At 52.9% G+C, this 13,462-nt stretch overlaps 2 protein-coding genes across 4 annotated transcripts in view; one reads left to right on the top strand and one right to left on the bottom strand.

The window, feature by feature from the left end:
- CPT1A (carnitine palmitoyltransferase 1A) overlaps nt 1-13,462 on the bottom strand; it is a 58,691-nt gene that overhangs the window by 25,760 nt on the left and 19,469 nt on the right. For all 3 annotated transcript variants that reach the window (XR_009250145.1, XM_058689937.1, XM_058689938.1), the window contains exons 4-8: nt 7,900-8,071; nt 5,508-5,609; nt 2,809-2,946; nt 2,287-2,364; nt 1,490-1,597 (exon numbers count right to left, since the gene is read on the bottom strand). Coding sequence is in view for 2 of the 3 variants with exons in the window: in XM_058689937.1 (XP_058545920.1) it covers nt 1,490-1,597; nt 2,287-2,364; nt 2,809-2,946; nt 5,508-5,609; nt 7,900-8,071 (598 nt within the window). In the remaining variant the exon portion in view is untranslated. The remainder of the gene's footprint in view (nt 1-1,489; nt 1,598-2,286; nt 2,365-2,808; nt 2,947-5,507; nt 5,610-7,899; nt 8,072-13,462) is intronic.
- Nucleotides 8,879-9,383, top strand: LOC131488286 (large ribosomal subunit protein eL21-like). Its single transcript, XM_058689940.1, has one exon. The coding sequence runs from the start codon at nt 8,897-8,899 to the stop codon at nt 9,377-9,379; it is 483 nt and encodes a 160-aa protein (XP_058545923.1). The 5' UTR covers nt 8,879-8,896; the 3' UTR covers nt 9,380-9,383.

Here is a 13,462-nt window from a genome sequence, read left to right on the forward strand (position 1 = left end):
GAAAGGGGAAGGGAGGGGAGGGGAGGGGAGGGAAGGGGAGGGAAGGGAGGGGAGGGGAGGGGAGGGGAGGGGAGGGAAGGGGAGGGAAGGGAAAGGAAGGGAATGGGAGGGAAAGGAAGGGAAAGGAAGGGAAGGGAAAGGAAAGGGAAGGGAAAGGAAAGGGAAGGGAAGGGAAAGGGAAGGGGAAGGGGAAGGGGAAGGGGAAGGGAAGGGAAGGGAAGGGAAGGGAAGGGAAGGGAAGGGAAAGGAAAGGGGAAGGGAGGGGAAGGGAAGGGGAGGGGAGGGCAGGGGAAGGGCAGGGGAGGGGAGGGGAGGGGAAGGGCAGGGGAGGGGAGGGGAGGGGAGGGGAAGGGCAGGGGAGGGGAGGGGAGGGGAAGGGGATTGGGGAAGGCAAGGGAAGGCGAGGGAAGGGAAGGGGAGGGGAGGGGAGGGGAAGGGTGGGAAGGGGAAGGGAGGGGAAGGGGAGGTGAGGGAAGGGGAAGGGAAGGGGAAGGGGAGGGGAAGGGCAGGGAAAGGGAGGGGAAGGGGAAGGGGAGTGGGGAAGGGAAGGGAAGGGAAGGGAAGGGAAGGGAAGGGAAGGGAAGGGAAGGGAAGGGAAGGGAAAGGGGGAAGGCAAGGGAAGGGAAGGATGAAAGGACATGACAGGACCGGGCGCCTGTGTGGCCCAGTTAAGTGTCCAACCCTCGCTCTCGGCTCAGGTCTTCATCTCAGGGTTTTGAGTTTAAGCCCCTACGTTGGGCTCCCTTCCCTGCAGGGCATGAAGAAGGAAGGAACATCTCGTCCCTCTTGAATAATTTACCAGCTAAACCATTTTCCTGCACAAGTAAGCAAGGGCTTCTTCCAGGGCTGGTTATGGGACTACAGTACAACGAACGTATATCCATTTAGGATACGCACGGAGAGTTAAATCTCAAAATAATTATACAGAGTGAAAGAAGAGAGAGAGGAAGAGAGAGAGAAAGAAAGAGAGAGAGACAGAGAGAGTGTCCACTGTAGGATTCCACCTGCACAAAGCTTTGGAAAATGCAAACAATCTAGAGTAACAGGAGGCAGGTGGTGGTTACCTGGCAGGTGACGGAGAGGCTCAGCGAGAGCACAAGGCCCCCAGGGGAATGTCTGGGGGTGACGGCTGTGTTCACGGTCTTGACTGTGGGGACGGTTTCAGGGGCACATTATATAAATTCATCAGAACCTATCAAACCGCTTGCCTCACGTATGCGCACCTCGCCAACAAAGCTGCTTAAAAAGAATTTTTCAGGGGCGTCCGGGTGGCTCAGTCTGTTAAGCCTCCGACTCTCGATTTCAGCTCAGGTCATGATCTCACGCTTCGCGAGATCGAGCCCCGCATCGGGCTCTGTGCTGACAGCTCGGAGCCCGGAGCCTGCTTCGGATTCTCTCTGTCCCTCCCCGACACGTGCACGCGCTCTCTCTCAGAGTAGATAAATAAACATAAAAAACGAAGCTCTTAAAGAGCAGTTTGCTTGCGTACCGGCTTGATCTCCTCCCTGTCTAGTCTCCGTCGGTACAGCAGGATGGCGTGGATTGCGTTGCCGGCTCTCGCCGCCTGAATCTGCGTCGGTAAGACGTACAGCAAGTCCTGGAAAGGGGCACACGGCACAGAGAACATTCGGAGGAGGAGACAAGTTGACGTAACTACACAGGAAGGCGTTTCTGCACCGCGGAAATCCTTCCCTACCTGTTAAATGACACCTGCTCTGATAGAAAACAAACCGAAATCCCGCTTCCTACGCTTTGCCTGTTTTATTTCATGTTTCACGGGAAAGTGAAAGGAAGGGAAGGACAAAGCAAGAGACACAGAATGAGGTTGGCCAGTTATTACAGGTATTAAATGTCAGTTCCCAAAACCCACTGTTTTCAGGGGCTTCTCACAAAAGAATGGCGTGTGCCCTCCCAGGCCATCAATGTCGCAGAAGACAGGGAAAAAAACCCCAAGAGACCCGGAAATGACACACGGGGCTCGGTCTCCTGGCGCCTTAGGGCAGCGAGGGAGGAAGCTGTGCGCCTGGCCCACCAGGTCACTAAGCGCAGCAGCTGGGCAGGGACACGGGCCCTCAGGCTGCTGTGGCACGACCCCGTGCCCAGTGGTGACAACAGGGAGAGGGCACGGGCCCGAGAGCATTTCTGCTGTCCTCATTTCTCCGCGGTGGCTCGGGGCAAACACAGAGACGCGCACGCAGCTTTTGGGCACGGAGGGCAGGTTCCCGGGGCCGCGGACGGAAGCCCAGGGCCCACGGGAGCGGGGACAGGCGCTCCCCGGCCACTCACCATGGCATAATAGTTGCTGTTCACCATCAGTGGCCCTCGGCCCCGCAGGTAGATGTATTCCTCCCACCAGTCGCTCACCTGTCGGGTGCACACAGGACAGACCACTGGTGAGCTTAGCAGGAGTGACACAGACTGGCGGGGCCCAGGATGGGTGGGGGGCAAGGACTGCTCTGGGGGACTCCTGCCACACTGCTTCGTGTTGAGGTGCCTGTGTGTGCGTGCACACGCATCGGTGCACACAGGAGCCCGGGTGGGCGTGTGAGTTCCACACCCTCATAGACGGGGCCTCATCAAAACACAGCGCGACCCCCCGCCCCTGCCACTGCCCCCCAGCCCCGACTTGCAGCCTCATCATCGGGTCTGTCCGGTCACAGTTAACGTCTCCTCCACATCCCATCTCGGGTCACCCGCCAGGCGGCCTCTCTTGCGGCCACACACGGGGGAGCCCGGCTTCGTGGCACGGACCCGTGTTTCCACACAAAACACTCGGCACCGAGAACGATGGTGTGTGTGAGCACTTACGTAGTTTGTAGCCCACCAGGACTTTAACTTCAGATACCACTGCAGTTTTGGTCCGAGACTGACGGCAAAATCTTGCGCGAGAACCGTCATGCGTTTAAAGTCCGATTCCTTCATGAGCGGCTTCACCGATTCCAGATACTAGGGTTGATGAAAAGCACATAAGCCAAGTTAAAATGCACGGGCCCCTCATCCGTGCCTCACAAAAAACCGTAAACAGATTTCAAAGGTTTAAAAATCTTCCCCAAGTGGGGCGCCTGGCGGACTCAGTACAGCGTGTGGCTCTTGATCTCGGGGTCAGGAGTTCGAGCCCTACGCTGGGTGTAGAGATTAAAAATAAAATCTTGCGGGGCGCCTGGGAGGCTCAGTCGGTTGAGCGTCCGACTTCGGCTCAGGTCATGATCTCACGGTTTGTGAGTTCAAGCCCCGCGTCGGGCTCTGTGCTGACAGCTCGGAGCCTGGAGCCTGTTTCACATTCTGTGTCTCCCTCTCTCTCTGCTCCTCCCCCACTCATGCTCTCTCTCTCTCTCTCTCTCTCTCTCTCTCTCAAAACTAAACATTAAAAAAATTAAAAGAAAAGAAAATCTTGGAGCGCCTGGGCGGCTCAGTCGGTTAAGCGCCCGACTTTGGCTCAGGTCATAATCTCATGGTTTGTGACTTCGAGCCCCACGTCGGGCTCTTTGCTGACAGTGTGAAGCCTGCTTGGGATTCTCTGCCTCTCCTCTCTCTGCTCCTCCCCGACTCCTAGATAAGTAAACCAACTTTGAAAGAAAAAAAGAATGAAAACAATTATGAAAAACAAAAACAAAAAAAGAAGGGAGCTTGGGTGGCTCAGTTGGTTGAGCATCCGACTTCACCCAAGGTCACGATCTGGCAGTTCATGGGTTCGAGCCTTGTGATGGACTCGCTGCTGACAGCACAGAGCCTGCTTTGGATCCTCTCTCCCCCTCTCTCCCTGCCCCTTACCCACTCCCGCTCCCTCTCTCAAAAATAAACATCACAAACAAGAAAGTAAAGCCCTCGGTTTACCAGGAAACGTCTCACTGTGCCAATATTATCTGCTGTGGAAACAGCTTTGAGGCAGCAATGAAATCTCTAGAAATCTCCTTGAATGTTTAAAGATGGGGCCCCATTGCTGAAACCAACCGGCTGTTCGAGTTTATTCAAAGTGAGATGTGCATTCGTGGAACTGAAAACAACACTTAGAATAAGCTCGAGCCAGTCACCAGAACCACAGGTGTCGCTAGGCCTGTCCTCAGGGGAGGGCAGCACACGAGAGCAGAGAGGAGGGGGGACTTGAAAAAGCCAACAGAAACTAAATGACTAAGCCTGGATTCAAAACCCAAGACATGTTTTTAAATGTTTTTATTTTTGAGACAGAGAGACAGAGCATGGGCAGGGGAGGGGCAGAGAGAGAGAGGGAGACCCAGAATCAGAAGCAGGCTCCAGGCTCTGAGCCGTCAGCACAGAGCCCGACGCGGGGCTCGAACCCACGAACCGCGAGATCATGACCTGAGCCGAAGTCGGACGCTCAACCGAAGGAGCCTCCCAGGGGCCCCAAAGCCAAGATGTTTTTAAGGTGGGGCCACAGGAGAGGCAGAAACCGGTTGGGGTGGGAACGCAGGCGCCGAGGAAACCAGCACGGCTGTTCCTTGACAAGTTAAACAAGAAATCCTCCCTGATCCCATGATCCCAGTTCCAGGCTCGCGCCCAAGAGAACCGCAAGCAGGTGCCTGAACGAAAACGAAAACCGTTCACAACAACCAAAAGGTGGAAAAAACTCAAATGTCCATCGACAGATGCATGGATGAATATAGGGCGGTCCGACCATACAGGTGGATAGCATCCAGTCATCAAGAGGAATGACAGACTGAGGGACACATAAATCTCAACGGTCTAAGAGCCGGGCGCACAGGACATATTGTAGGATTCCACTTACAGGAAACTTCCAGGACAGGCAAACCTAGAGACAGCCTAGTGGGAGCCGGGGGGCTGGGGCATAAAACGGGTTATGATGCTCACAGGCACGGGGCTTTGGTGACAGAAAGTTCTGGAACTAGACTGTGGTGGAGGCTGTGCTAAGAGAATGTACTCGATGCCACACAACTGCACACTTCCGAGTGGTTACAACGGTCATGTTTACATTTTTATCACAACGTAAAACGCTAATCACATAACAAAGACCGTCGGACTAGATACTTGGGACGGATCTCTACACATGTGAATTATGGCTCAACGAAGCTATCTAAGAAAAACGTTGTGAAGCCGTTTCTCTAACAAGGGTGATACCTTTTAAAAGACACCTAATACGGGGGCAACCGGGTGGCTCAGTCGTTTGAGCATCTGACTTCGGCTCAGGTCACGATCTCAAGGTTTAGGAGTTCGAGCCCCGCGTCGGGCTCTGTGACGACAGCTCGGAGACTGAAGCCTGCTTCGCGTTCTGTGTCTCCCTCTCTCCACCCCCGTCCTGCTCATGCTCTGTCTCTCTCTCCCAAAAACAAATAAACATTTAAAAAAGTAAAATAAAAAAAAAAAAAAGAAAAACACATAACACATGCTGATACATCAGAAAGGAAAAGATGTCCCACAACAGCCAGACAAGTCCGTGACCCAACGATGGTAATTTAACCCGGTCACGAAGCGGAATCCCAGGACACCTGCACCTCGGAGCGGGCGCCACAGCGAGCTGAAGCCACGCTTACCCTGTTCACAGTATCCTGGACCGCAGGGACCGGCAGGCGTGGCAGAGACGTCTGGAAGCTGTACAACATGGGCTTGCGGCCTGAAAAGATCTTGACCATGCCCTTAAAAACAAAAAAGGTACGTTTTAAAACGAGAAACCGTGTTAAAGATGTGAAACCAGTTCTCAAGCGTAGACGACTTGCCGACTAGTTACGGATGTTCTGTGGTGGCCTGTGTCCCCTCTGGTCTGTTTTCCGCCCCCGGGCACACAAACAAGCAGGGAAGCCCAAACGAAACCCAGGCTGATGCAAGCCCAAGTCTGACAGATGCCGCGAGGGGCCCGGGACAGGACCCCTTCTTGGGCGCCCAGATTCTGCTGTCTGACTGCACAGCTGCATGTGGGCCCCGTGTCAGTCAGCTGGTTCTGCGAGGCCCTCGGGTTAGGGACTGGCTCAAAACTCTGGGAACGGTGACGAGGGGCTGGACCGAGAAGCCTGGGCTCGAGCCAACCCCAGGAGCAGCGGTGCGGCCCCCCCTCAGCCACCGCCAAGCCCAATGGACAGCACACATCTATCTGCCTATCGGCCCTCGCTTTCATCTGGAATGATCTAACCTTGGTGTCGTGAGTGGTCATCTCCTATGGACCAGACCTCAAAGGCATTTCTAGGGCTCAAGGGGGGGGGGGGGGGTGGGACTCAACTGGATGTGACCGGAATGCCATCGTGGGAACACCATTTAGCTTTATTGTGTGAAGTGTGGGTGCCCTCTCTGACTCTCTTGTGGGTATTAAATTCTGCTTCTCTTGGGCGCCTGGGTGGCTCAGTCGGTTAAGTGTCCGACTTCAGCTCAGGTCACGATCTCACGGTCCGTGAGTTCGAGCCCCGTGTCAGGCTCTGGGCTGATGGCTCAGAGCCTGGAGCCTGCTTCTGATTCTGTGTCTCCCTCTCTCTCTGCCCCTCCCCCGTTCATGCTCTGTCTCTCTCTGTCTCAAAAATAAATAAAACATTAAAAAAAAAATTTTTTGGGGGGCGCCTGGGTGGTGCAGTCGGTTAAGCGTCCGACTTCAGCCAGGTCACGATCTCGCGGTCCGTGAGTTCGAGCCCCGCGTCGGGCTCTGGGCTGATGGCTCGGAGCCTGGAGCCTGTTTCCGATTCTGTGTCTCCCTCTCTCTCTGCTCCTCCCCCGTTCATGCTCTGTCTCTCTCTGTCCCAAAAATAAATAAAAAACGTTGGAAAAAAAAAAAAAATTTAAAAATAAAAAAAAAAAAAATTTTTTTAATTCTGCTTCTCTGGAAAACTGAAATCTCACAGCCACGTGGGCACAGGAAGTCGGTCTGGAGGAGAGCGAAGCGTGTGGGTGAGGGTGGGCCCCGGGAGGCGGAGCTCAGCCGTCACGGGTGAAGTCGGACAAACGTCCACACGCACGGCAGACGAGGGGACGCTCAGACTACGGGCCCAGGAGAGCAGGCAAAACCCCCTCGGGGAGAAGGGTGAACCGGGGAGACCTGGTCAGACCGGTCGGCTAGGGGAACCACTCAGTCAGAAGAGCTTTGAAAGCAGCGGACGGATGTCACTTTACTTTGATGGACAACCTGGATGGCGAGCCTAGCACACGCTAATATAGCATGTTCAGGACTCCCGGACTCTTTGCTCTTTGGCCACACGTGTGAGTCACAGGGAAGCAATGCCCCTGGCAGCAAGGAGAGGCCAACTCCTAGGGCAACCAGCTGAGCGTGGAGGGGAGAGGCCCATGGGGATCCTCCTTTGAAAGTACAAGGCACCCGCACCTGACTCCGTGCCAGGTGAGGCGAGCCAGCCACAGAAGGACCGATACCGCGGCGAACGGGGCGGCGGCTGCCCGGCCGGGGCACTGGCCCTGTCCCCGACATCGCCGCACTGTGGGCCTAAACCCTTGCTTGCTGAGAAGGTGGATCTCGTTCACGGGCTCTTTCCACGGAGGAAAATGGGGCAGGGCGTGAGGAAACTTTGCAAGGAGCTAAGTCTATGGCCCGGAGACTGATCATGGGGTTGCAAGTGCACACGTCCCCGCAGACACACTGCTAAACAGCTACGGCCTTTTGTACGTCAAACTGTGCCCCATAAAAGCACTTAAAAAAACAAAAAAAAACAAAAAAAAAAGGAAAAACCAATACCAGGGGCACCTGGGCGGCTCGGACGGTGAAGCGTCCGACTTCGGCTCAGGTCACGATCTCACGGTTCGTGGGTTCGAGCCCCGCGTCGGGCTCTGTGCTGACAGCTCAGAGCCTGGAGCCTGCTTCAGATTCTGTGTCTCCCTCTCTCTGTGCCCCTCCCCTGTTCATACTCTGTCGCTCTCTCTCTCTCTTTCAAAAATAAAAAAAAATAAAAAAATCCCCACGAGTCCGGCACCGAGAGCGAAGGGAGGCTCTGTTACCATCCAGATCTTGGTGGCGCGGCTCATCTTGCCGTGCTGGGCAAACATCCAGCCGTGGTAGGACAGCAGCACCTTGAGGGAGTAGCGCATGGTGATGATGAGGGCCACCCACAGCCCCGTGCCGAACAGGAGGCCGCTGACCACGTTCTTCGTCTGGCTGGACATGTAGCCGCTACGGAGACGAGACAAGCCGAGAATGCATTACGCACTGCCAGCCAGAGCAGCCTCCCCTCGACACAAGTGACACGCTGGACCCCGAACCAAAGGGAGGACGCTAGCCTGGGTGGCTCGGTCGGTTCAGCATCCGATCTCACGGTTCGTGAGTTTGATCCCCATGTCGGGCTCTGTGCTGCCAGTGAGGAGCCTGCTTGGGAGTCTCTCTCTGTCTCTGTCTCTGTCTCTGTCTCTGTCTCTCTCTCTCTGCCCCTCCCCTGCTTGCATGCACACTTGCTCTCTCTCTCAAAATAAGTACACTTTTCAAAAAAATTGCTAGAAGAGGAGATCTTAAAAGCTCTCTCCGTAAGAAAAAAAAATTTGTACCTATATGGGGAGATGAATATTAATTAGGCTGGTGGTAACCACTTAAAGGCATATACACCTACCAAGTGATGTTATACACCTGAAACTAACATGACATTATATGTCGGTTGTATCTCGTTTTTTTATTTTTTTTTTTAATTTTTTTTTTCAAATTTTTTTAACATTTATTTATTTTTGAGACAGAGAGAGAGAGAGCATGAACAGGGGAGGGTCAGAGAAAGAGGGAGACACAGAATCTGAAACAGGCTCCAGGCTCTGAGCTGTGAGCACAGAGCCTGACGCGGGGCTTGAACCCACTGACCGTGAGATCGTGACCTGAGCCGAAGTCGGACGCTTAACCAACTGAGCCACCCAGGCGCCCCTGAATAGTATACTTTAAAAGGGTGAATTTTATGGTATGAGAATTATATCTCAATTAAAAAAAAAAAAAAAAAAGATCTTCCAGTAATTCGCCAAAATGACCAACACAAAGGGAAAGAGGAGAGGTACTCGCTATATGTTCTCTAGGCCTTTTAGAAAACATGGAGTTGTTCCTTTGGCAACATACATGCGAATCTACAAGAAAGGTGATATTGTGGACATCAAGGGAATGGGCACTGTTCAAAAAGGAATGCCCCACAAATGTTACCACGGCAAAACTGGAAGAGTCTACAATGTTACCCAGCATGCTGTTGGCATTGTTGTCAACAAACAAGTTAAGGGCAAGATTCTTGCTAAGAGAATTAATGTACGTATCGAGCACATTAAGCACTCAAAGAGCCAAGACAGCTTCCTGAAGCGCGTAAAGGAAAATGATCAGAAAAAGAAGGAAGCCAAGGAGAAAGGTACTTGGGTTCAACTGAAGCGCCAGCCTGCCCCACCCAGAGAAGCACACTTTGTGAGAACCAATGGAAAGGAGCCTGAGCTGTTGGAACCCATTCCCTATGAATTCATGGCGTGATAAATGTAAAAAAAATAAAAGACATCAAGACTGTAAAAAATAAATAAATAAATAAATAAATAAATAAAAAAAAAAAAAAAGCTGTGGGAAGAGGTGCCACCCTGTGGCAGAAAGAGCCCTAGGCTACAGTTCCATCCCAGCCCCACCATGGACCACCTCTAGAGCCAGTCACTTAGCCTCTCTGTGGCTTAGTTTCCTCATCTCTAATATGGGAAGATTGGTCTATGTGGTCTCTAAGGCCCTTCTCATTCTAAAATTCTAGGGTTCTAAATAAAGCTGCATGACCTTTTTTTAAAAAAAAATTTTAATGTTTATTTTTGAGAGAGAGAGAGAGAGAGAGACACACACACACACAGAGTGTGAGCAGGGGAGGGGCAAAGAGAGGGAGACCCAGAATCCGAAGCAGCTCCAGGCTCCGAGCTGTCAGCCCAGAGCCCGACGCGGGGCTTGAACCCACATACCGCGAGATCGTGACCTGAGCCGAAGTTGGACGCTTAACCGACTGAGCCACCCAGGCGCCCCAAGTATCTCGTTTTTTTAAATGATTTAAGTGTGCTTCAAATTATTAACACAACCAATATACAGAAGCTAAAGGTACTTCCGATATTGAAACACCGCCAAGTTAACACCTTATCGTGCTTAAGTGACATTGAAACTAATTATCTTGAAGGTAAAATACTTTTCCTCCGAAATTTGTGTCTTTCTTTTTTTTTTTTTTTTTTTTAAATTTTTTTTTCAACGTTTTTTATATATTTTTGGGACAGAGAGAGACAGAGCATGAACGGGGGAGGGGCAGAGAGAGAGGGAGACACAGAATCGGAAACAGGCTCCAGGCTCCGAGCCATCAGCCCAGAGCCCGACGCGGGGCTCGAACTCACGGACCGCGAGATCGTGACCTGGCTGAAGTCGGACGCTTAACCGACTACGCCACCCAGGCGCCCCAAAATTTGTGTCTTTCTATAAGCAGTCAAATCCTGTGTTCAAGCTTGGGGTGCCCGGGTGGCTCAGGAGGTTGTCTGACTCTTGGTTTCAGCTCAGGTCATGATCCTGCCGTTCGTGAGATCGAGCCCCATGTGGGGTTCTGCACTGATAGCATGGTCCCTCCTTGGGATTCTCGCTCTCTCCCTCTCCCTCTCTCCCCCCCTCTGCCCCTCCCCCACTCAGGTGCTCTGTCTCTCTCTCTCAAAATAAATAAATAAACTTAAAAAAAAAATCTTGTGTCCAAGTTTAACTATAGCCTCTGCTTTATCTCTATACTTTCTTCTCGGATAGCGTAATCTATAAACCAGCTTAGATCTAGGCATTTAAGAACCTATCTCTCAGATCATCTACGCTTTGGATTCCGAAGTCCTACATCACTGAAGGAAAAGACACATACCCATTAGGTCCCCAAAAATTGGAGAGTATCATGACGTTAACAAAGAGATGACACATTCAGGATTTTTAATATAATACACATATGGATACTTGGAAGACAAGCATTAGCAAAAAAAAAAAAAAAAAAAAAAGTCTTCTTTTATTTTTGTTTTTTTATTTATTTTTGAGAGAAAGCCCACAAGGGAAAGGGGCATAGAGAGAGGGAGACAGAGGATCCGAAGCGGGCTCTGCACGGTCAGCACAGAGCCCCACGTGGGGCTCGAACTCATGAACCTTGAGATCATGACCTGAGCCGAAGTCAGAGGCTTAACTGACTGAGCCACCCAGGTGCCCCCCCAAAAAAGCTTTCTTTTAAAGAACACATTCCTTCCGAGGCTGCAGGGGCCGGACAAACGCAGAGCATACCCCACACAGCCAGTACGTCTATGCTTATGAAAAGTCACCCGGGACCGTCGGAGATGCTCTCCAGGAAGATGGTTCCAGAATGACCCTCGAGCCTGGAAGACGCTGGCTCTTAACCTGGTCTTTCTAAATCTGGGCCAGGGACGGCCCAGTTCACCGCAATTGGTTTAGAGGGAGCAAAGAAACAAATCGTATAAAGACCCAGATTATCAAGGGCTGTAAATAGCCAAGACTTCTAAATAGAATCCAGTGTTAAGAGTCCACACTGGAGAGTAAATTAAAAATCTGTGTTAAACCCACAGCAGTCTGAAACGTACGGAGAAATAGTATGACCCAGGGTGGAGGCCAGCCGTCTGCAGGGGTTGGCCTGTGACTCCCCAGGATCACCAGGACAGGAGGAGCAAGGTTTGCCCAGGGCATCAGGAATGTTGGGGTCCCCGCCTTGGCCTCCCAGGCCCCCAAGGCAGCGCAGGGGATCTGGCAGGCGTTCAGCCCAGGCACGCTTCCCCTGAAATGATGGCATTTTTATTCTAGGCCCTGCAGACGCTTGTAAAGTCCCCAGCCGGCATTCCTGAGGCCGCGTGGAGGCCGGGAGCGACTCAGCTGGACTCTGGGCTTTCAACAAGAAGGGATCAAGGGCAAAGGGCACCTGCTCAAGGCGACCCAAGGCCACGCTTTTAAATGTTTTTCTTTTATTTTTTTAAAAAAAAATTTTTTTTTAACGTTTATTTTATTTTTGAGACAGAGAGAGACAAAGCATGAACAGGGGAGGGTCAGAGAGAGGGAGATACAGAATCCGAAACAGGCTCCAGACTCTGAGCTGTCAGCACAGAGCCCGACGCGGGGCCTGAACTCACGGACCGCGAGATCATGACCTGAGCCGAAGTCGGCTGCCCAACCGACTGAGCCACCCAGGCGCCCCAAATGTTTTTCTTTTAATGTTTGTTTATTTTTGAGAGAGAGAGAGTGTGAGCGGGGGAGGAGCAGAGAGAGAGGGAGACACAGAATTGAAAGCAGGCTCCGGGCTGCTTTGTCAAAAGGCCCAGAGGTCATCTGCTCGGCTTAGGCCAGCCCCCGACACGACAGGGACGGCCCGGGAAACGTGAGGACACGCCTGGGCTGCCCTCTCGTCCGTCACCGGGGTTCCCACCGTCCACACGTGCCCTCTGGCCCGAAAAACAAAGCCCAGCTATGGGACGAGGCCTCTGGGGACCGTTATCGCTCTAGTAAGAGACTTAAAAGGTTTGTCAGTGCAAACAAGCAACAGAAATAGGATTGGAGGTCTGGCACGGAACAGCCACGGCAGCTGGGAGGTACTAGGATGCTTTCCAAACAGAAAATAGGGGCGCCTGGGCGGCTCGGTCGGTTGAGCGTCCGGCTTCGGCTCAGGTCGTGAGCTCGCAGTTCGTGAGTTCGAGCCCCGCGTCGGGCTCTGGGCTGACGGCTCGGAGCCTGGAGCCTGCTTCGGATCCTCTGTCCCCCTCTCTCTGCCCCTCCCCCACTTGCTCTGTCTCGTTCGGTCATCCGGCCACTCAGAGCCCCATCAGGCAGTGCTGTTTGTTTCGTGTCTATCTCGTGGGACGGCTCTGTGAGCAGGCAGCCCAGATTTCGGAGGTGTGCGGCCCCCACTTCCTCTCCCTGGGACTCAGCACAAGAACCCGCCCCTGTGAACACTTCACTTTACCACGGAGACCCCCATGAGAGAAGTCGCTGAAGCACAGGGTGCGACCCACAAGCGTCACGCCATCCCTGGGCTGCAGGGAGGAAAGGACTTCACAGGGGTTCCGTTAATGCCCTCCAGGCCGTGCCCACACTCCACGTGGGACCCCAGGCACCACCGACCTTCTCAGAAAAGTATCAGCCCAAAGGCTCCTCCAGGACAGATATCATGTAGAAAGCTGATTTTCTAAGACTAGAAAAATCTAAGACTCTCAGGAGTGCTGGGGTTCCCGCTGGGGTTCTAAGCCACTCTGACAGGTGCTAAGGGGCTGAGGTCCCCCCCAGAGCCAACAGTTCTCAGGGTCACAGACTCCAGGATGGACTCCAGTGCAAAGAAGTGACCGTGTCCAGAACCAGCTCCTGGAGCAGAAATCCCTTTTTTGAGGACCCTGCAGTCAGGCTAAGTGCACCGACCACAACCTTGGGCCCTGACGTGACTTCCCAGTGCAACCCGGGACCACGTGCTTCTTAGCCCTGGGCTTCAGAGGAAGGGCCACGAGGGACCACGGACCCCCTGGGATCCTTAATACTGGTCGAAGACACAGAAGAGAGCCTACAGGAGAACAGCAAAGCTTCCAAATGAAT

This window comes from Neofelis nebulosa, chromosome 10 (assembly GCF_028018385.1).
Source record: "Neofelis nebulosa isolate mNeoNeb1 chromosome 10, mNeoNeb1.pri, whole genome shotgun sequence".
NCBI lineage: Eukaryota > Metazoa > Chordata > Mammalia > Carnivora > Felidae > Neofelis > Neofelis nebulosa.